The 24,125-nt window shown below is 34.7% G+C and overlaps 1 protein-coding gene across 4 annotated transcripts in view; it reads left to right on the top strand.

Moving 5' to 3' along the window:
- Positions 1-21,205, top strand: part of PSMD14 (proteasome 26S subunit, non-ATPase 14) — a 110,067-nt gene extending 88,862 nt beyond the window's left edge. For all 4 annotated transcript variants that reach the window (XM_087949860.1, XM_026674417.2, XM_026674415.2 and 1 more), the window contains 5 exons: positions 10,127-10,234; positions 13,081-13,155; positions 15,870-15,995; positions 16,660-16,722; positions 19,739-21,205. In XM_087949860.1, the coding sequence (XP_087805986.1) occupies positions 10,127-10,234; positions 13,081-13,155; positions 15,870-15,995; positions 16,660-16,722; positions 19,739-19,837 (471 nt within the window). In that variant the 3' untranslated portion in view covers positions 19,838-21,205. The remainder of the gene's footprint in view (positions 1-10,126; positions 10,235-13,080; positions 13,156-15,869; positions 15,996-16,659; positions 16,723-19,738) is intronic.
- Positions 21,206-24,125: the final 2,920 nt, after the last annotated feature.

Raw genomic sequence — 24,125 nt, 5'->3', positions numbered from 1 at the left:
GCCATACATTAAATAAAAATAGCCAAAGAATCCATGAAAGTAGTCCACAGTACACTCGACCGAATAACCAAATACACCAAGACAGAAATACCCAGAATCATGGATCTTATCAACCTCTGCCTAACCATTTACCTTCAATTTGACAGACAAATATGTCAACAAAACAAAGGGACACCCACGGGATCACTGCTTTCATAGCAGAGACCATAATGCAATGCCTGCAATTGATAGCACTCCTTTGCATACAGCTCACAATATGGATCAAATATGTAGGTGACATCTTTGTCGTAATTTAAAAAAGGACCAACTAGAGAACACACCACAACCATCAACATAATCTTCAAATGTATAAAATTCACAAGGGAAGAAGAAAACAACACACTATCCTTCCTGAATATCCTTATCAGCAGAGATAGCAATGGCAACACAAGTTTATTGAAAACCATCCACACCCATCAAGTGCTCCACTACCTAAGTGACAACCCAACCTCCACAAGAGAAGCTGAGTAAGAACACTATTTAGACTAGCACAGACACATTGCGACAACCCTGAATATCAGAAAGAGGAAATATAGTAGATCATCTATGCAACATCTTCCAACAAAATGAATATCCACACACCTTCATCAAAATGTTTCCTGATCACTCAATGCAATATAGCACAACCAGCATAACTATGAAAAGGATAACACTGCCATACATCAAAAACATCTCAAAATCCATCAACAGACTGTTATAAGCACAGCATAGCATACAAACCAACTAAACTTATCCAAAACTTCCTAAGGGAATCAAAAGACACACATTGCAGCCACAAATAGAGCTCGGGAGCCCATTTTTGCTGGCAGAGCACGAGGGCCCCCACAGGCGCCCCCAGTACAAGAGATGTCGAGCTGGTCACGCCCACCCCAGTCATGCCTACCCTGGCGCCCCAAGGTCAAAGACAACTCTGATCTGGCCCTTAATGAAATTGAGTTTGACACCCCTGGACTAGACCATAGTTTCAACTGGGAAACTATGGCCATCCTAAACCAAGCCAAGTCCAAAAATGTGAGAGATTTCCTGGAAGCCAGGCATCTGACAAATTGGCCATCAGTGTCACGTAGACATAAACAACATCTAGATACCATTCAGAAGAGACAATCAGCAAACCAAAGACCAGAACACCCCCTCACCAGCAATCAACATCCAGATGAGCAGAGATTAACACCAAGATTAACATTAGAGCGATAAGCAAGAAGCAAACAATATCCCAATCAAGCAACTGTTGAACAAGCTAACAGTAAATAGCCCAACCAAAGAACTACCAAGACCACTTCCACCAGCACTGACAGAGCAAGCCACTAGAATATAAAATGAGAGCAAACCCCATTCCCTAGATTATGTTATCTACTTTGGGTAATGAACCGTCTACAAGAAAACAACCAAGCACAGCAAACATCAAGGACCCTTCAATCCTACAAATATTCTCCTCTAATCAAAATCAGTGGGTTGTCCATTTTTAAAAACTGACAGAGAATCTGATGCTATTTCTCCTTATTATATAGTAAACACACTGGACAAATTCAGAATTGTGAGCAAGGAGTAACTTATACAGGTAGCCCTCAATTTATGATTACAATTGAGCCCAAAAATTCTAAGTGATAAATTTATTAAGTGAATTTTGCCTCAATTTTGCCTTCCTTGCCACAGTTGTCAAATGAATCACTGCAGTTGTTAAGTAAAACAGTTGTTAAGTGAACCTGGCTTCCCCATTGACTTTGCTTGTCAGAAGGTCACTGAGGAGGATCACATAACCCCAGGACACTGCAACCGTCATAAATGTGAGTCAGTTGCCAAGCAGCCAAATGTAAACTATGTGACCATGGGGATGCTGAAACCACCATAAGTGTGAAAAATGCTCATTACTCACTTTTTTCAGTGCCATTGTAACTTTGAACAGTCACTAAGTAATCTGTTGTAAGTCGAGGACTACCTTTAATTCAATCTCTAGAACACTCAGCAATGGCTAAGTTGCTTGGTGAATTATGGGGGGGAGGGGGGAGAAACTCACTTTGCGAAAGAGAGATTCATAAATAGATTGAATCTGTTTATTGATGTCTAACTGGGAGGTATCAATTTCACAGATTTTGTTTACTAAGAACTTCAGCTGAATGATAGTAAGTACTAGCTAGCATTTGTAATTATGCACAGCTATATAACCATGTTTTAGCTCTCATGATTAGTCCATATTCTCAAAAAAAAAACCAAAAAAAACAACACCAGAAGGTATGGATCCACACAAATAGAATCTTATTTCCTCCATACCTTGACATGTTCAGCTTAAGCTGTGGTTTGCCATGTTTGCCTGAATCAGTGGACATTCTGAAACATATCCAGAAATTATACTTGGCTGGTTTCTGATTCTCCATCTGGAATGTAGGCTCTAATAAGCTTGACATTGTGGCGAACTTTGGTTAGTACTAAACAAGCAACAGAGAAAAATGTGTACTGTGTTAGCATGTGGAGAGGGAAGGAAGATAAAGAAATGTATGAGTTTGCAGCTCATTTGCAGTTGGAAGTTCATTTGAATTAAGCCCTTGTGTATTTCCAGCTTTATTTCTCTTCCATTTTTATCTCATGTTTTCTTTCTCTCTAGTAATTATTTCATAGATAAAATATACATATATATGGCATACAAATAATAATTGCATGCTTGGGTTTTTTATTGCCTTCTCAACTGTGTATAGTTATATGAGATAGTCGAATAAAAGTTCCAAATAGAATGCTTCATTAAACAGAGAGAAACTTTGTGCTGAAGGTGTTTTTTTTAATGCAATAACACTCAATTTGGTATATTTCAGAGCAGGCAGTTATTTTTGCTTGTTAAACTGCAACGGTTTATTTCCCTTTTCTAAATGAAAAAGTTTTTGAGTACATTTTTCATTTAATAGTATTAATTTTTAAATGCCTTTTACCATGGGAGATGTAGAATAATCCATCTCTCTTTGGTAAGACATAAAGCTTGGAAACTTGTGGTTTTTCTGCTTTTGGGGTTATAAATGCATGTCTTTGCTTGTCAGACCAAATGTATTATTCTGTAGTTGTCTCTCCATTCTGGATATTCAGGTTGCATAGTAAACCTGACCAAAGCAAGCAAATCCTCCAAGGATAAAGAAGGAAAATGTATGCACTCCTAAGAATCTTTTTTTTTTCAGAACTAAAATTGACATTTTTATAAATAATTACCATGTGTAAGACCTCAAAACTCACAATCACAGCAATTCAGTGGTATGCATTTGGCATGAGTCAATTTCTGTTCTTAGTGCTTTTCATTGGAAATGGCATAAAAGTAAGATTTCTCTGAATTTTTTATGCTGTGGGCTTACAGGGGACCCAAGATGTTCTTTGGTCACGGTTTTTAAGTGTGCACACCAGCATAAATATCAAAGTGGTCATAAACTTCAGCTGCACTTCGAGGGTCATAGTTCCATTTAATTTTTCAAAGAATCTAGAAACCAACTAAGCAGTTGATAACAGTTCAGTTGCAGGTGATAAAGGAGATTTTAGATGGGACATTACTTTTCCTTCCACACCTGGCAATAGTTACATTATAGCCTTTACACAGGATTTCTTATACAATGCTGTTTTCTTATAAATGTGTATGAACAATGGCTGGATGCTTGAATTGCAAAGCATCTTAATGCATTTTTTAAAGATAGCTTCTATTTGCTATGGGGCTTCGGGGACATTTTCTGCAAATACAGCGATGTTAGAAGGGGCTTCAGTTCTAACTAACAGTGCTAAGTTAACTGATTGCAGTCCATCACTAAAGATATTACACTCATATTAGGAGTTTGTTCTCCCTCCTCTCTCCTCACCCCCAAAAAAAAGTACTGTAATGATATGTTGAGATATTTAAGAAGTAGATATCTGGTGGTATATGGGCACTTGTCAATTGCAATACCTCTGGAAAAAGCTTAATTATAAAAATAAATGCATTGCTGAAATATTTTTAAGTAATAAAACTATCAAGCATATTATTCTAGAAACAGTGTCCAGAGATGGATTTGTAGATAATAGTAGGATGATTTGATGAAAAAGTTACTAGAAGAGCTGTTTGAAAGCCATCTTTTGACAAAGGCAAGTGATGGTGTAGATAATTGATTTTGAATAACAACTGAAAGTAAGACAGAAAGTATTTTCTAGATAGTGATGATTTGTAAGAAACAAGATGTAAATAAAAATGTTGTTTTGATTTTTTTATGTAGTTTCCAAATATTGGATATCCTACTTGCAGTCATTGCAATTACTAAACAATCTATGCTTTTTAATTCCATGCATCCTACAAACTAATTATATTTACAAGGTCAGAATGAATGCATGTTTTCAGAAAAAAAATATAGGGTTATATAAATGTGTCTTCTCTTTGGCTGTTATATCACAGTTTGTTGATCTGGAGTATAATGTGTACAATTCACAAATTTGTCTGATAACAGAAAGTGGTGTGTGATTGTGTTTATTTTACTAACCAGTATATTCACAGCAATCACTTCCAAATATCTCTCCAGTAAAGATGTGTTAATTACAAAACAGACAAGGTCTTCTATTATATTAAAGCTACTAACAAGAAGACAGCAGGAATCACACATGTAAATAGCATCATCAACCCCTATTTTAGTCCTCTGTTTTGATCTGTGAGTTGCGCATAGACCAAAGGTGCTATTAAAGACTCACTGTATGAAATAGGCAGCATTATATGAACAAAATTTATTCAACAAGAAAACAGACCTTTAACATGAATTTAACAAGCCTGAGAAATTATAAACTATCATATGCTGCAGATTCATGCAGTGATAATAAACAAAAAAAGAAAAGTAAGAGGTTTCCTTAAGCTAGCCAAACCGCTAATGGTTTTGTTATAAGCTGTCTACTGTTGAAGTGACCTCTGCAAAGTCTCAAGGCACTTGCACCAGGCAGAATTAAATCGTCCAGTTGGTGAGAAGAATTGTAGGAGCAGATATCATGTAATAATAAAAAGCTACCTTAATCTATACCCTTTTCCCCACCATGACATTAGAGGAAGCTCTTTATTTCTTCATCTTTGGAAGTAATTTTGCATTAAGCCTTTAGGCTGCATTTTAATGCACTTATAAATCAAATATTAATAAATCACAATATAAATCTTATAAATCACAATATAAATATTGTGGTCAAAGAAAGCTAAGATTTTAAAACAGTCAAATGCTAACAAAATTAAAGCAGTACTAATTTATTTTTCTTCAATTGACCCTGTGATCCAACTGCCTGTAAAAATTTCTTTTGCAGACTGTAAGGTTACTACATTGCTATTGTGCTTTGCAAAGAACTTCAAAGTACACAAACCTAGTGAAGGCTTAAGCTATAACATATATCCAAGAGCTCACCAGGGCTTTATCCTTGAATCTTACTGTAGCATAATTAACACCTCCTTCATCCACTGCTCATTAGCGTACTGGACATTAATGAGCCTATTTATTCTCATACGATTCTCTAAAGAAGGAACTTATTTGTTCTTACTGTGCAAAAAAAGCAATTATAAGATAGCTTAGAAATCAAAATGTAGGGTGTGTTGCTGCATTTATGCTTTTTATTGCGTCCTAGATCTAATTTTAGGCTGCAGGTTGTTCAGCATGTTAGTTTTCCCTAAGACAGTTGCTATAGTGATTGCAGTGAATTCCTTTAATCTTGGTGTAGTTAAAATGTTCCTTCTTATGGTTTGAATTGATGCTGTTAAGTAAAAGCAGAATGTCACTCAAGAAATACTTTTGTCCAGTAGTTTATAAAAAAAATTAATAAGAGTAAGGAATTGAGCACAGTAACATTTTGTAGTGCAAGCCCATAAACACATCTTCCACCAAAACATATACAACTACTGATCAAAAATATAGTGTAATAAATAGATGCAGTAACATTGGTATTTAGAATTGTTAGCCCATATTCTGCACAATAAAAAAATTAAAATTCAAGTATGTGTTCCAAAACCATTTTCTCCTTGAAATTCCACTGCAGAACACTAGATGGCTGAAGGCATTTTCTCAGAAAAATGATTAAAAATGACCTTGTAAAAATGGGCCACTGTAATCCCAGCACACTTGCAAAACTGATGCATGGCCACTTATTTAGCATCCATTCAAATAGCTCATCGTGAAAAGTGCATATGGAGCTCAAATCTGAGTAGAAACAATTCTCTTATAAAACACTGCTGTCTTGGATAGGTTCCATGTTTTCTAGTGGAGCAGTCAGTTCTAATCCATTCTAGGAATGCAAGTGTTAGTAGTACTCTAAAATACAAAGCACCTTGTGATTCTGATACAGTGCCAAGTAATTGTATCTTCCCCTCTGAGTAAATTCTTTATTTGTGTCATTTCTTATCGAGCAAATCTCTAGAGGACTACAGTGTAGGATATTTAGTTCTGTTTTTGCTTACTTTTAATTTATACTCCTTTGTGGTTGGGCATTTGCAGGTGTTCAAAAATTAGAACATATGGCTGAAATGCTGCTTCAGGAGTTTGGGAGATTCATAAGACTCAATCCATATACTACTAAAACTCTCCTGTCTGTTTCTAATCTTCAGTTAGCCAAACAGTGCATCATAACGCAAAAAGTTTTAAATCAAGGTACCTCAAATGTACTAACTAAAAAAAACAGCATATAACTGGGACCCATTACTGTCATGGCATTGAAATGTTAACAATCTTCAGACCAGTTGTATTTGCAAACTTATGGTCATTATAGCATTGGTGATTGTGATTGTGATTGTGACTTCTGACACTCCCTGCCGGCTTCCAATAAGCAAAGTCAGTGAGGAAGCCAACAGGAAGTCAGAAGGAATACAATGTCAGTATTTTTGTATTATAAATCTAATCCCCTCATTATTTGGTCAGTGGTTTTGTTTGTGATAATAACCATATACATATTTCTTGAAATGGCACATGGAATGCAACTGGTATCCAAAAGTGGTCATGAGGCAGCAATATGCAGAGCATTGGGTTACTGCATAAAGACAATTTCTACCTCTAGGAACTACTGCTAAGGAGAATCATGTTCTATTCATTCACACATTTCAGTCTAAGCAAATTTCTTGAGTGGGGGAGGGGAAGGACCCTTAAAATTATGATTGGGTGATCTGTAAAAACATACATAAATTATGCTCACTCCCCTCCCCTCCCAGGTTCTCTCTGCACAAGTTAATGCTACTGTATAATATTAAAGGCCAAAGTTGCTTGAAAACAGAGAAACACTGTTTAATATAGACCTAGGAATAAGGGTGGTACTGTAGAATTTGAGAGCAAGAAGAGTAGGATGAATATATTATAAAACCTATATACCTATTCCTGAGGTTTTCTTAATTCTAGAACAAGTTAGGAAAAAAATATGATTTTTTAAATTAATTTGTTCCACCCCATTAGGGGGGAGTCTGTTGCTGAAATTCCATATTTTAATGGGAGCCATATTGATCAAATTAGTGTGAGAACATAAGAAGCTTCTTATGTCTTCAGAGTTTTATGTAAGTGCATTCTTACCGTAGTCCTATAATGGAAATGCCAGGAGGTTTAGTATCTCTATACCACTAAAACCTAGGATCTGTAACCTTTAATTGAGCAAAGTCATAGGGGAACAGTTTTCGAACCAAGGTACCTCAATTGGGCAAACTGAAGGAATATGTTCAAAATTTGGAACCCTTGACTTTAGTGGGGTGAAATTTGGTGAATTTGTAATTGCTTCAGTGTTGCTGTGCTGCCACCCAGAGATTCAGTAGACTGATCCCACCCTAGCCTTCCAGAAGCCAGGTAGACCAGCTCATTTTTTGCCTGATGGTGATCAGGTAGACTGAATTCACCAGAGCCCTCCAGAATCCCACCATGAGCCGCTGGAGGGTTGCCGGTTGTGGTAATGCTGGCAGGAGATCAGAAGTAACTCCCTTTCCTACTGGTGTTTTTTGTTGCTGTTGTTGTTTTGCCTTTGGCCATTCGGTTTCTCTGTTATCTCTTAAACAATGATTCAACAGTCACAGGATATGCAGTGTAAAATAAATGCTTTGCCATTGGGCTTTCTTCCTTCCCTTATCAATTCATATCACTGCTCATAGAATGCTAAGCCATCATTGTTTTAATCATTGCTTGTTGAATAAATAGTATGTCTGCAAACAATTCATATAACATGCTAACAGCATGGCTTAGTGCAATGTGCAACTCAGATGTTATCTATTCTTTTCATCATTGGTAACCATATTAAAATATACAGATTGAATATTGTGTGAACTAAAATATGAAGATCACATGAACTCTAATTTAAAAGTGAGCTTATTATGTCAGCAAACAGATTTCAGATTATTTCATTTATTCAGTGCTTAAAGCAACTCTTTAGTACAGGATTCCCATTCAACTCTCTTGTTTGTTGACCAGTAAAATGTGTAGATGATACATATTTCATATCTTTGGAGCATTAGTATATTGGTTGTAGCTGTCTTGCCCTTCTGAAAAAGCATAATGACTATAAATTATCTTACATCATTTTTGAGTAACGTTTATGCATTTACCTGGTACTTCTACTGCAAAAGAGGTACAGAAGACAGCTTAAGTTCTTATCTGCTGCCCATGAAAATAAACTGAAATAAGAGCCAAACAATTGTGTAGTTTCGTAATTATTTTTTGTTGGTGGTCACAAATTTGTTTTAAAAAAAATAAATCTTCATTTATTTTAGTCTTAGGGATCTTGTTGGATGCTATTGAGCCTCCAACTTCTTCCTTATGCTTCCCTTTGTGTAACGAAACGATTGTCCTCTCTCATTGTGCCACTGTTTTGTATAGAAGCAGCATTTGGATTCAAATGCTCCTTCTATGCAAGAACATCGTACACATAGGGATATGATTGCTGTTCTTGGACAATTCATCACATGCAAATGCATGCACATTTACTGAAACCCACTGTTACGTTTCTCCAGTTGAAATTTATAGCCATGTTCATTCAATTTATACTGTTCTGTATATCATTGTGTAGGACTGGTGTACAGCGGAGAGAATGCCTTTCCAAAAGGCACCTATGAAAAGCAGACTGCAGACTGTTAAATATACAGCTCATCCTAAACAACACAAACATGCATATCTTCTTAGAATGTTGAGCTTGGGTAAATTAAGAAATGACTCAACTCTGTATGAGTATACTCTAGTTCAGAGGTTTTCAAACCTTTTCAGGCTACAGCACTGTTCACTTAAGAAAAAAAATACCTTGCCAGCTCCAATCAAAAGGCAAAGTTTTAGTGACATAAAATTGACTCATTTGAGTGAACTCCCCCCCCCCTCTTAGCCTCTCACAGAACCCATTAAGATTTAGAGTACCACAGAACATAGTTTGAAAATGTCCGTTCCAGTCTTTAATCTGCATTGCTCCACATTCTATCTTTCTTAGAATCAGGGAATCATTTATGGCATTTTACAGAATTAAAAATACATCATAAAGTTTTGAAAGTTACCAGCTATATTACTATCCTTGTGACCTTCTTTTTGTTTCCCTTTCTTTTTGCTCTCTTTTACTCTTGGTCATGACACTGACAAGGTCATCATAATCCATCCGACAGTGTGTAGCCTCTTTCTTACTTGCAGGAAATAAAAAGCATCTGACTAGGAGGGAATACATGGGGCAAGTTCCTTGCTGGCTATAATTTTGTTGTCATTTCAAGTGTTCCGTTGGTATAATTGATGTGACACGAGTGGGCTTTACACAGGGTCCCTTAGCTTGTGCTCAGTTTCAGAGTTAGTCTCCCTATTATTCAGAAGATGTTTTTAAAGTTACAATGTGTGTATATGTATATATGTATGTATGTAAACATAACTATCAAAAGCGGGTAAGAGAGCATGAAACTTAATTTATTTTCTCTCATCACCTTGAAAAATACAGTAATTGGTGTCCTCTTGCAATACTAAACTGAGTTGGTGTGCTGATGGCAGAGCCAGCAGGCGGTTCTTTTTTATTAATATTATAATTAAATAATTTTCTGGAAAAAGACCAAAAACAGATGCGACTTGATTGTGATGTCTCTGCTTTTCCTTGGTGCAATCACTTGCATTTTCTTCAGAGAATTGACTTTTCTGTCTTGTTTTTACAGGTTGTTATCGATGCCTTCAGATTAATCAATGCTAATATGATGGTCTTAGGACATGAACCAAGACAAACAACTTCAAATCTGGGTCACTTAAACAAGCCATCTATCCAGGTATTTAATATTAATGTACTTACTTTGAATGTAGCTTAAAATGTATGTGTCTATGAATATACAGACACACACAAAATTTGATTTGCTATTTAGATCTAGTGATTACTTCTTGAATTTTTAATCATTTCAGATGGCATGAAGATGTTAGTAATACATACTACTCTTTTACAGTTGCTGTGTCCTGATAAAATGTGCTGTTCTTTTAGAAATTGTCTGCAGATTTTTTCCTTAAGTTGTTCAAATCATTTTATATGCATGTTTGTGACTATTACATGATGGGGAATGGGTTGTTAATTGATGTTAATGGGTTCTGTTACTCTTCGCTTTAATTTTCCTTATGGATACAAAGGTCAGTAGAGCAGTTTAGATTATTTCTTGGAAAAAAGATACTGACTACAGTACATGTATGCCACAAATACATTTTCCTCAAGAGGCGTTGTTTATAGTTTCTCTGAGAACAGGCAAGGGACCTGTGCTTTCTTCATGAACCTGTAGACTATGGGTGATATTCATTATTAACTTTGTATGTATGGTAATAAATCTAAAAGCCCACTCATAGTATTGGGCAGAATCCAGAAAATAATTTCAGAATGAAATCCTTAATAATAGTTTATGTCTTTTAATGGAGTTACTTCCATGAAATATGCATAGGATTGCAAATTACTGTTCTTAAACTTATTTCCTAATAATAATAATCCCAGGTCCTTTGGAAGGATTTGATAGGTGGATAAAAATGCCATATAAAGGACTTGATAAGTGATCTAAAATCTGCCGAACTGCTCAACCAAGTATAATAATGATTTTTTAATAAATAAGTAATAATTTACTATTTCCTAAATAAGTTGGAACCTCAAGACTGCAGGTCAAAAAAGATGAAATCCCTCAGGAAATAAAACTTTATATTGTTATTAGTTGACTCCATTTTTCCTTTATAAAGATGTTGATTTTTAAATTTCATTTTAGAAATATGAAGCAGCCATCAAGCATGTTCCCATTCCATCATAATCTGCAGATGAATTTACATTTTTTGTTTACTGTTAAGAATTACAGTAGTACTTCTCTTAATTGCAAGCAATGCCTCTCATATTCCCCACCGGTCCAGGTTTTAAGATGATTTAGAGAATGTTCGAGAACACAGCTTTGTCTTAGTTGCAATGAAGTTTGGTGTGGATGTATTTACATCTTCTGGATGAGCTGAGAGTAAGGGAATTTGTTCTGGAAACTTGCTAGAAGGAAAGAGGATGTAATTATGCAGTTTGCTGTTTGTTTTGTAAGTTCCAGACCAAGACACTAAATTAACCTTATAAATAACATTGAAATGTGAGATCTACTTAGCCATAGTATGTGATGCATGTTCTTAAAACAAGTATTCCCCCATGAATGATTATTGCTTTGTCATTATCATTTTCCTATGCTAAAGGTAATATTGCCAAAAATATTATTTTTCTTTTCAAATGAATTTTAAAAATCCCAGTTAGTTGCCACCAGAAATCTAATTATTTCTCTGAAGATTAATTACAGGACTTCTAATAGCAACACATGCTGCAAACACAGTACTAGTAGTTGAAAACAGCAAATACTACTGTTGACTTGCAATTTTTGTTCTTATCTTGACAATAGTATCTGTCAATAGTTTATGCTCATATTTCAAACACTATATGGGCTTCATGAATAATTATCTACAGATTTCCCCAATAAAATAGAACAACTTTTTCAATACTAAATAATTTCTATTTAACAAGAATGAATAAAATTACTCCCTATTAGAATTGGTATAAACTACAAAGCCTAATGAGTATGGAAGAACCCTCTAATGTTTTTGATTGGGTGCAGGCAAGCCTGTGCTTGTATGTTTCTAGAGAATATATTACTGGGCCTTTCAAGGCAGTATGTAATGACCTCTTATGCAAACCCCACGGTATTGTACTGCTTCCTAATTTTTCTATTTTTTATTGTTTGCTTTTGGAAAGTTAAGAAGTACCAGTATCTTACTTTCAGTTTAGCCATTATATACAAGTATAGTTAGCCTATAAGATTGCTTCTTGCTTGTTTCAGCTATAACCCTGACTTGCTGTACAGTATGTTTAAACATTTCCTCTAAAATTATTCAACTTACCACATCCCATTTGTTACGAAAAGAACTACCAAAAAGGGATCTGCATAATATTTGGTAATATTTCCTCATATAAGATGTAATACAGCTGCTTCCACTACTGAAGAGGTAGGCTGCTCTTTAGTGGAAACACTAGCAACAGAAGAAAAGCTTAGCAGCAGTATTCAGTTGAGGATTTAATTCTACTTTGTACATCTGTGGCTTTTTTGGATCCTAATCAGAAATAGTTCTGGGCATTTATTTAACTTTTGTTTGAATTAGAGAATCAAATTAGAATTGAATTTTAACAGAAATACAGATTCTTGCTGGTTTGCTTATAATCATTTGAAAAACTTTTGAATTATAAATTCTCCACAATTATAATCTGTGATATATTTATGTGTTCCACTCCATTTATATGCTACCCCTACTGTAGATTCACACTACAAAACAACTGAAATCCTTTTAAGTTAAACCCATTAATTAGGACAATGATTCATTATACCGTATACCAAGGTATTATTTTAAAAGTATCTCTGCCCTATTGTATATTTATTTCCTTGCCATTAAAATATGTTTCATTGAGTTTGCAACACTAGAACATCTAGCTATATTTAAGTAGCTGCATATGTTGAAGAAAAAAAGTTCAAGTAACTCACAGCCTAAATGCAATATTTTAAGATAACTAATCTGTTTTGTTGGCAGAAATGATCACGTGCATTTTAGTAATGCTTTTTAAACATTCTCTTTCTAGGCTTTAATCCATGGGTTGAACAGACATTACTATTCCATTACTATCAACTACAGGAAGAATGAATTAGAACAGAAGGCAAGCTCTGTTTTCCTAGAATATTTTCAGTTACTAACAACAAAAAATGTATTTGTCACTTTGATTCTTTATTACAGCAGGGAAATTTTTCTGACCAAGAGCTACAGCGGATGGGGCAGCGTTACCAACATATATTGGGCGGGGAGGTTAATTACCTCAAAATATTTTTCTTTTGTTTTTTATGTTTTTCCCCAAATTATATTGAGCCTATTTTAAGGTTTAACACTACCATTTTTGAGTATTCCTTTCCAACTAGTAAGAAAATGCTGTTGAAATTTATTAACCACAATAATTTGGCGTCTCCACTTCTGACTAATGTCATATAGCTAATCTATTGTCACCGCAAATAAAATCTCAATGTGAACTCTGGTAGAAAGCAACATTTCTTCCAGAAGGCATCTGCATGCATAAGTAGTCAATGTGCTAGTAAATATGTGGTTGGCAAAAATCAGTCTGACTTAGAGAATTTATGAACATCTTTGTTTAAATTATGATAAAAATATGGCCATTCTATTTTTAAAGCTACATGTTTCTGAAAGCTATTTTCTGTTTTTGTAGTGCTATTACAATGAATCTGTTAATTTTCTTGCCTTTATTTATTTTTAAAAGCATATACACTCTTTTCTTACAAACCTGCTTACACAAGCTAGCTTATCCATATAATCCATCTAAAAATAATTCAGCTATTCTTGAATATTTACAACCAACAAAACATATAAACAGAAGCAATTGATTGAAGATTTATTTTGCAAAGCATATTAAGTAAGTTTATCAGCCTTCTCGAACACTTGCATGACTGAGCACTGGCATCTTTGTTCAAGGAGCTTCTTGTGTAACACCGGGACTATCATTATTATTCTTTGAAAGAAAAATTGCATGTTTTAAAAAAACATTTTCTGAGATAAATTCGGTGAAGGGTTATTAGATCAGCCACAGGTTTGATTCCCCCCACCCAAATATAACTATAGGTATACTTTTGTATCTATAATTCCAGTAGTCTAACTAAAAACATAACTATCCTTTTTTTCAAGTTTGCTAATTCTTCCCAAATGCAGACATTTTAATTTTTATGCCCACAACAGATTCCATCTGTTGATGATTAAAGTTGATTTTAGAGACAATGTAACTGTTCAGATACCTTTCCATACTAATTATCTTTATAGGAGAATGTAGACATTAACTAAGGTCATTGTTCAATCATAAGTGTTCAGTAGTGTTCTTCAAGGTGACAGATTCAAACTGAAAAGCAGTCTCCTCACCAGAAGCTCAGTTGGGCTTGCAAGAATTAAGTGCTAAGGTCTTTGCGGCTTCAAATTCTCACTGCTGTAGTAAACACAGGAGGGCAATTTTGTTGAAGCAGGAAACAGGCTTTGTGAGCTGAGATGCTCTATATGATATACCTGTACTTTCAAGAGATGGAAAAAGTGATATTTGAGCTGGGTTTTTTGCATCTTCTCTCCCCCCCCCTTTGCATTCTGGAGGTTGAGTTTTAAAATTAAGCTATGGAAACATTACTTTGGTTCATTTCACGGCATACACTTTTATAAAGGTGATAACAGTAATTGTCAAGTGTGATTTAAAAAGGGTTTAAGAAATGAAGACTACAGTATTTTCATCAACGTATGCAGCCTTTGCACAGTGTCCTGGCATCCATGTTTCCTGTATCTTCCTTGTCTGTATTCATGATTTCATACTCATGGCCGAGAATAGGACTTCTGCTGTTTTAACACCAATTATTTATTGGAAGCTGATAGTCTGGCAAAAGGCCTAAAACCACATGAACCCAAACATGTTTTAGCACTCAATCATGTCTTCATAAATCCCCCTATGAGTGTGGGTTCAAATTTCACAGTGACCTTACAGAGCAAACAATTTTTATCTTCTCAGATGGACTCAGAGGGAATGGATAGTTAAGTCTATGGTGTGCTAATCTATGAGACAGAAAAAGTTATCTGAGGTAGCCTCGGTAATTCGAGCTTGACACCAGTTTTCTAAATTTAAACTCCCATGCTAGAAACTTTTGTATCTCTTTGTATTTATTATGATAAAGCATAACTGGGCTGGTTTTAGGTCTGTATTCTGTCTCCTATAGACAACATGCTTCTGGTATGGCACTGGGATGTTGTCCCCCTTGAAATGAAGGATTCAGCAGTCTTTGCAGATTTCCTGTTTTTGTGCCATGTTTTCTCCTGCCCCTCCTATGTTAAAGAATGGAGGGAAGAATCTCTTTAAAAAAAAAAAAAAGTCCACAATCTTGCTGGGAGTTAGAAAGGAAAAGAACATTATTAAATATTCCCTCCCAGTCTTCTGACTCTTTTTCCCCTGTTCTGGATTAGAACTCATCTTAAGAAATGCTTGTATCATTATTTATTTATACTTATTTATTAATTTTATATGCCACTTATCTCACTGTAACAGTGACTCTGGGTGGTTTATAGCGTAATAATGAGATAATACAAAATGATTAAAAATTAAGAAACATTAAATCTTTAACCAGAGTTTTTCTGGACACCAAGACAGGCAACATATAAATTTAATAATAAATTAACAAAAAAATTAGGTCTAACCCAGTAGATATTTGTGATTTCTCATCTGTCCTCCTAATGCTACTTCCATGTTCAAAATGTATAAATTATTTTCCTGTATAAGCCACAAATACAATTATTTTACTATTTGCTCTCTATTGTTTTTCTTCTTCTTTTTCTTTTGGGTAGATGTTACTGAATTTACATAAGAAAAGTTGGATGGAAGGTTTAACTCTTCAAGACTACAGCGAGCACTGTAAACTCAATGAAACTGTGGTAAAGGAAATGCTGGAACTAGCAAAGAACTATAACAAGGTACCATATTGGGCCTCAGCCAGACAATTACTTGACCATATAATTTATCAGATTACCTTCTGGAAGCATTGATTCAAAAATTGATTTCAATGTAATGTGGAGAAAAAAGAAATACCCAACCTTGAAAAAATAAAATGGCATTAATCATTTCAAGAAATTAGCACAACTTATTTTAACATCATGGAAATGGACATACCTTGCCTTTTAATTTTTAAAAAACTCAACTCATTGCTGCAGTCAACAGCAAAGAAACGCTGAGTTTTGTGAAAAGATGTGCAGGTCAAGAATAGTGAAAAGGCTTCTTGCTTGTGTTGTCAGAGGAACTTGTGTTAGAGTCAGTGACATTTGTACAATCCATATTATTTCTGGATTTGTTCTCTATTCATTGTATTGAGAAGGTATGTTGCTCTGACCAAATTGATATTAACCACATCCCACTGAGCACTTCTAAAAATCATTCAAATAATTTTGAGGAAGGCATTGACTTATGTCCTGATGTACTAGTTAGTTCCTTTGGTAAACTACCACAGTTAGGGGTGTGTGTGTGTGTCTTAAAATAACATTAAAGCTTCAGCTTCAATGGAAAAAGACAAAGTTTATATTTTGAAAAGCTTTTGAAATAATAAGATATTAAATACCAACCTTTTCTACATTTGTTTTTCAGGCTGTGGAAGAAGAGGATAAAATGACACCTGAACAGCTGGCAATAAAAAATGTTGGCAAGCAGGTGAGGAATTACAGTGGCATGAAAAAAATTACTTTGGTGATTTTTTTTGTTCTTAATTTCTATAACAGCCATTTATTTCCACTATAATTACTTAAAGTCAGTGATTTAAAAGTGTATCAACAATAGACATAAAATTGACATTTGACATCTGCCACTGATATATCCAGGCAGTCCTTACTTAGCAACCACAATTGGGACCAGAAATCTGGTTAAGTGAAGCAGACACTAAGTAATACCAAGACTGTGCTTAGGATCTTAATTTAGCTTTCCTTTGCTATGAAGGTCGTAAATATGAGGATTGTGAAGTTATTTTTTCATCACCATTGTAACTGCAAATGGTTGCTAAATCAGTCACTAAACAAGTATCTATAAAGTAATTTTTCTTCCTTAATAAACCATCTTTTATCCCTAGCCTTATAGTGTGTTTACATATAATATTCAGGATGCCTGAGTATAATGTTGTAATCAAGAATTTATTTGTTTATTAAATCTCTAGAACACCCAACTCAATTAGTGACTCAATATAAGGAAGTCACAATTTCTGTTACATTGTTCCGTTATAATGTGCTAAAAAGAAAATCTCTAAATTGCAGATTTATAACTCTGCTTTGAAATGAAAGTGAGCGTTACAGTGGATGGATAGAGGCTGGATTATATATCAGAAATTTGCAGTTTAAACATTACTTGATTAGGTGTCTTAAGTTTTGTAGTTGTGTCTCTGCACTTTTCCTTAGTTTTAGAAATAATATTAAATGAACATTCATATGGTATATTGATTCCCATAATTTCTTCAAGCACATTTAATTGGAAATTAGTTTTATGTTGTATGTGCATTCCAGCGGGCCTGGGTTCAGAAAGTCGCTTGTCTAAAAAGTGATCTAAATATTCTTGGATTTATTTTGATAAGTTTAGGAGGGAAGCTGTGTTGAACTGTAGTTTCATCTCCATACTATAAGAGAAATTAACTCAAAAGATACTTATTTAGCTATTATTTTAATTGTGTCTTTATTGTTCAGTATCTTGTTTTGCCTATTAACTGCCTTGAATACTATCAGATGGAAAGATGGGGTACATATTTAAATAACAATAAACTTCAGCAGTCTAACCTTCATAGCTAACTATTGGGAAATATAGCTCAGGAGTCTCTGTATTTCTGCAGAACAATATCGTTGGAAGAGAAAACTCTAAACATCACAGAACCTGCAGGGTTTTTTAAAGTAGTTCTTAAATTTAACAATACAATTAAATAAAATCTGAATTATTACAGATATTAAAATAAAAAATCATCACTATTAGCTTTAGTTATTCAAAACACGGGCCCCCCCACCCCCCCCCCCCCCACCCCCCCCACAAAACAACAAACACCCACCAAACCAAAAACAACCCCAAAAAAAAAAAAAAGCAAAAAAAAAAAAAACCAAAAACCCCCAAACCCCCCAACCCCACCCCCCCCCCCCCCAACCCCCCCCACCCCCCACCCCCCCCCCCCCAAAAAAACCCCCCCCCCCCCCCCCCCCCCCGCCCCCCCCCCCCAACCCCCCCCCCCCCCCCTCACGCCAACCGCCGCTGCCGCCCAGCTTTAGTTATCTAGATGATGAAACAACAATGTGAAGTAGGTGCTTAATAGCTTTTATTTTTTCTGATCCCTTTGAAATGAATTGGGCTTTTCTTAAAAGCTTAGTCTTAGATCAGGGGTCTCCAACCTTGGCAACTTTAAGCCTGGGGGACTTCAACTCCCAGAATCCTGGCTTAAAGCCAGTCCCCCAGGCTTAAAGTTCCAAGGTTGGAGATCCCTATCTTAGATAATAGTAGCTAAGTGACATGTCTAGTGGAAGTGATTCAGGAAAGCATGACCAGAGATTTGGATCCAGTGAGGAATCTTTCTTCCAAGCTGATTTTCTCCTTAATGTAACTATGTTAACCAATCCAGACATGGACATACATCTTTTTTCACTCCAATAGCAAGCTATGCATAAATTAAACACTTCTAAAAAAACACCTTAGTGTTACTTCAGGTTTTCTACTGCAACAGGGGGGTTTTCCCCTTAAGTGTATTTTATGGTTTGTTTTCATTTATTTAATTGGAAAGTGCTTTTGTTTTGAGTGAGTATATCTTAAAATAACATGGGATGAAATCCCAGTTCCATTGGAAGCAAATGGCAAAGCTCCCATTGATTTCATTAATGAACTTGATAAATAAAGAATGTTATGATGGAGTTATTATTTAAATTGACTGGTAATTTACAAAGGTGATGCCTATATAAGTAGTTAAATATAGTATACAGTATGCGAGATGTATATATATCATCATTACTTCTGAATCGCCATGTAAAAGTAAATAATCTACTGTACATCATAAACCCCAGAACACAATTCTTTCCAGCAGCCAGCAGCCAGATAAACAGGAATTAACAGCAGATAGACATCAAGAAAAATAATAATACCCTAATCAAGAAACTACCAAAGGAAAGCCACATCCCCCCCAAACTGGCAGGTCAAGCAGACCACCTATTTATAAATAATATTGATGTTTACTAGCACTGATGATGTTACCTAGTTGGTAATGAAACATCTGAAGTAAACAATCAAATTTAGAGAGCATCAATAACTCCACAGTATTTATATTTGGTATTAAATGACGAAGAAAACACTATAGTTGGCGGTATAACGAATTTAATAAATAACTAATGCATAGAAAGAAATGTAAATCCAAGTGTTCAAAATTCCAATTTTACATCAATACTGGGACAGTAGTCAGATAGATATAAACAATATGCAGCCCTGGACAATCTGACCCTAAACCGCTTAGAAAGGGCTGTAAAGCACTGTAAAGCGGTATATAAGTCTAAGTGCTCATAATTTCAGCAATATTTTTATTAGATACTGCCTTATATTGCTTGCATAACAGAACTCTGAACTTTAATTGCTCCTTAACTATATCAGTATTAAATGGAAACCACCATTTGTAAATGTGATATTTCAATAAATTATAAACATTTTTAACATTATATTTTAGGATCCTAAACGTCATTTAGAAGAACACGTGGATGTGCTGATGACTTGCAACATTGTCCAGTGTTTAGCAGCAATGTTGGATACTGTTGTATTTAAATAATGACTTACTCATAAATGTTATTTGCTGACTATTATCATCCATTGTTTAAAGGACTGAGGCTAAGATATATTTGGATGTCAGAGACATCTGGCATCATTTGCAGTTTAAGAGCATCACTCTTAACACCTTTTCATCTATGTTGTGCAATTACTTTGGCTATTTTTTTAATGCAAGATCTCTGCAGATGCTAAAACAATTCAAGAACCAGGTTAAAAAGTGTATTTTCATTTTGATTTTTGAAGATAATTGGCAGCACATATATATATTCTTTATTGCTATGTGGCTTTTTAAAAAGTCTGTTAAACTCCTTAGTATTTTGCTGACATTGTAACTGAGAAAGAATCAATTATTGACAATACTGTACAAAATTCAACAAGGAGACAGATGCCTTTCTATAAAGACTTGTGCCATGGACACATTTTTTTTCCAAAAACTTACTCAGATTACAGATCCCTTTTATATGAATCACGGTTAAGTCCCACAGTATTTTTACCAGCTTGGACTCAACCTTGCAATACAAGAAAGAAAACAGAAACGCTCACAGACAAATGCAAAGCACTTCCCATTATTAACTATAGTGTTTCTAAAAGCCCCTGGATTAAGGCATTTAAGTCAGAGGGATGTGCCTTCAGGAAGGCCTGAACCTATTTCTGCTGCATTCGCCACAAGGAAGGTAGAGTTGCATAAGGTTTTAAAGATAATTTGAGACTATTTGGCTCTGACCTGACAAAATAATAACTGCTGATAGTAGTAATAGCTAACATTAATTTGATGATATTTGAACAATATTTGTAGATAAGAAGCAATGAGACACGTGCTATTAATCTTGCCAAAATGCCAATGAAAACCTGATCATAAATTTTGTTGAATCTTTCGTCTAATGACATTTCTGTAACTTCCACATCTGCTTTGTCAAACACAAAACTCAGTAGGCTTCCCCAAAAGTACAATTTTCTGTACCCATCCCCAACTTTCCTCCCTTCATATAGCTATAAATGGTTCTACAGTGTATGAACAAAACACAGAAGATAATAAAAGCTTGGAACCAACACCTGAAAAGTTACAACAAATCTGTTACAGACAAGGTCATCAAAATATGGATATTCTTTGTCAACATACTCTGTAAATACCATTGAAGTGCATACTAAAACATCAAATTACAATATATTTTGGTTTTTTTTTTCTTTTTAACCAAAAAAAGACACTTTTGAAAGAAAGCTGCGGGGGCTTTCCAACATTATGTACACAACTAAAGTATAAGGAAAAAATATTGATTGCTTTATGAGATACTGTTATGGGAACCAATTTTTAATTTGTAAATGAAGTACAAATTTATAAAGGAATAAAGGAATACAAATTGGTAAGAAATAGTCTGGGTCTATTTTTTTATTTGTATAATTGATCAATTTAACCATCACAGTACTTTTTATTTTTATTTTTTGTTTTTATTCCACTTTTATTATTTTTATGAATACATATTTAAAAAACCCTAATATGTAATCGCTTTATTTGCTGTGCTCTCTGTGTAAGTCTACAGAAATCAATTATTTGTTGATTTTTATCCCGCCTTTCTTATTTTTATAAATACAACATTTTAAAAAACCCTAATATACAATTGCTTTATTTACTGTGCTCCCTATACAGGCAGATATAAATCAGCAGAGATCTTATATAAGAGCTTAACATTATTTTCAATATAAGGTTTTTCTCTTTGGCATACTTTAAATTTGAAATATTTTATTTTATAAAAGAAATATCAATTTAGGTAAGCACTGAGCAGAATTTCCAATAGTCATGGAGTGAAACATCAATACTTTGCAATGCTTTCTAGCTAATTAACACTTCCTTGAGGATAGGAAATGTTACCCCCTGCCTGAAGGAGGCAGTTATTAGACTTATTTTTTTATTATTTTCTTTTTTATAAATCTTCCCTTGATCCAGCAGATCTGTGCAATTATAGGCTAGTCTCAAGACATTTCATTACTGGAAATGGTAATCATAAATATGATGACCTCACAGCTCCAGATGCATCTAGATTATGCTGAGAATCTGAACCATTTTTAATTAGACTTTTGACTGGTATATAGTAGTGACAATGGTTTGGTCATCTAAGTGATCACCCATACTAAAATGGACAGGGAGAGTGCAGCCTGCTAAATCTTTTGGGCACAGATATGTATATATATTTTTCATACCATCCATTATGCTATTCTGAACTGTGGCAGGATTAGGCGTTTAGGATATTATTTTATATTTCTGCTCCTTCCTCTGTCTAGGATGCTACAGTGTCCCACAGAGATCTCCCATTGACATGAAAAGTCCTGATCTACCTGTCACTGAATTCATAGTTGACATAGTGAATTTGCAAAATTATAGCCAACTGTCAGCTACAATCTTTCAAATCAGACTGGGCAGCAATTTCCCATGGAGTAGTTATATCCCGCCTTGCTAAATATTGCTAAATATTCTGTGTGTCTCTGCCTTTGACCATACCTTGAAACTTCAATTGGTGGAAATGCAGAAGCTAACTGGAACAAAATGCAATAATTGTGTGACACCTGCATTAAAAAATGACCACTTACAGCTAATTGATTACTGGGTACAATATAAGTCATTGACTGATCAAACAAACAGAAGAGAATCTGACAATTAAATTGAATAACTCAGCCTTCTTTTGCGCTTCATATCTGCAGGAATAAACTTGAAGATATTCCCTCAGCTTCTGATCTGTGATGGAGAGCTATTCCTGTGCCATTCCAGGCCATGAATGCACTTTATCAGAAGTCAGAAATAATGTTTCCTTCCAAGTTACATCCTGTTTACAATTTAAGTTGGCTTTAGTATTAAAACAGTTTGCATGTTAATTTAAACTTTGTTAAGTCATTTTGGGCAGAAAGATGAGTTGTAAATAACGCGTACATGCACACAAACATGTTAATGTTAAATCATATACATATGTTCTCTATGTTACATTTATTTTAACCTTTGTTATTGTTCCTAATGCATGGTGACAGCATAGTGTGTTCCAGATGTTTCTGACAGGCCTTGCTGGATAGACCTGATTAGAGATGTAGCTAAAGACACCTTTAAAGGTCTGAGAAACTGGTTGTACACATACCTGCTTTAAAGTTAAACTGACATAAAGCTGCTTAAAGTGAGATCAACTTAGAAACTTAGATCCATTCTTACAAATGCTTGGAAATACTTTAGTGACCTCTGCAAATAATAAGAGGAGATACGCATTTTCCATTGTCAGCAACTCTTAGTAACTATCAAAGAGAAAACCACATCCCCATCAACACTGACAGGGCAAGTTACTGCATATAAGAATAGGAACTAAACCCTACGCTCACTAACACTGATGATGTAACCTAGTAGGGTAAATGAAGGTCTGCAAGCAAACAAGTCCAGAGACACAAAATATTTTTCTCTGACAATTTTAAATGACCAAGAAATTACTATAGTTGGCAGAATAGCAAGTTTAATAACATAACTCTAACACAGAAGGTAATGTCACATCTGAAAGCAAAAAATCAAGCTGCAAGAGCACCAAAGAGTAGTCTTAAGTAATCTCACTGCTAAAAATATATCACACCCACCTCCATCAATGGGGAAAACATCCCAAAATGTCACGTGACTGCAATGTGACACCATAAATTTGACACCCATAATGAACTATGGGGGTCTGGATGCAGTTTTTAAAAAAATAAAAAACCTAGAAATTACAATAGTACTTGTACCAATGAACTTCAACTCTAAGAGATACTGCACTCTGATAATATTTTAATTTATCTTCCACCCTTCTTTTGGTCAGATGAGACATTTTTTATGTCAAAATCTGCATTATGTTGGATCTTGTTAACCAGTTTAAGAATAACAGTTTGCATGTGGCAATCTTTTCTCCAGTAGTGTTAATTGCTACAGAATTAACACACGAGTATTGTCTATTGGTGATGAAAACTGATCTGAAATTAAGCATGAAATTTCTAAGCATTAAAAATATGGGTTTTATTATTTGATCTTTCAAGATGTATGGTAGACAAGCACATTTAGGTATACATATATGTTTCTCAAAAAAGATGGAACTATATATTAATAACCAAGAATATGAAATTTAAACATTCCAACTGAATAAACCTGAAATAAACAAGGGGCACTAGAAAACAAAACGTGAATTTAGTGTTGATCATTCAGCCGTAAAATCGAAGTATTTATATCATGCAAAAACAATGGCTTCCTATGTTAAAAGTCACAAGTTCTCACCATTTTTAATTGATGGGAATATTAT

This window comes from Notechis scutatus, chromosome 1, assembly GCF_049901735.1.
Source record: "Notechis scutatus isolate UNSWTSFEM ecotype Mainland chromosome 1, rNotScu1.2, whole genome shotgun sequence".
Lineage (NCBI taxonomy): Eukaryota > Metazoa > Chordata > Lepidosauria > Squamata > Elapidae > Notechis > Notechis scutatus.
Note: the sequence above shows the minus strand (reverse complement) of the source record. Positions and strands in the feature narration are given on the sequence as shown.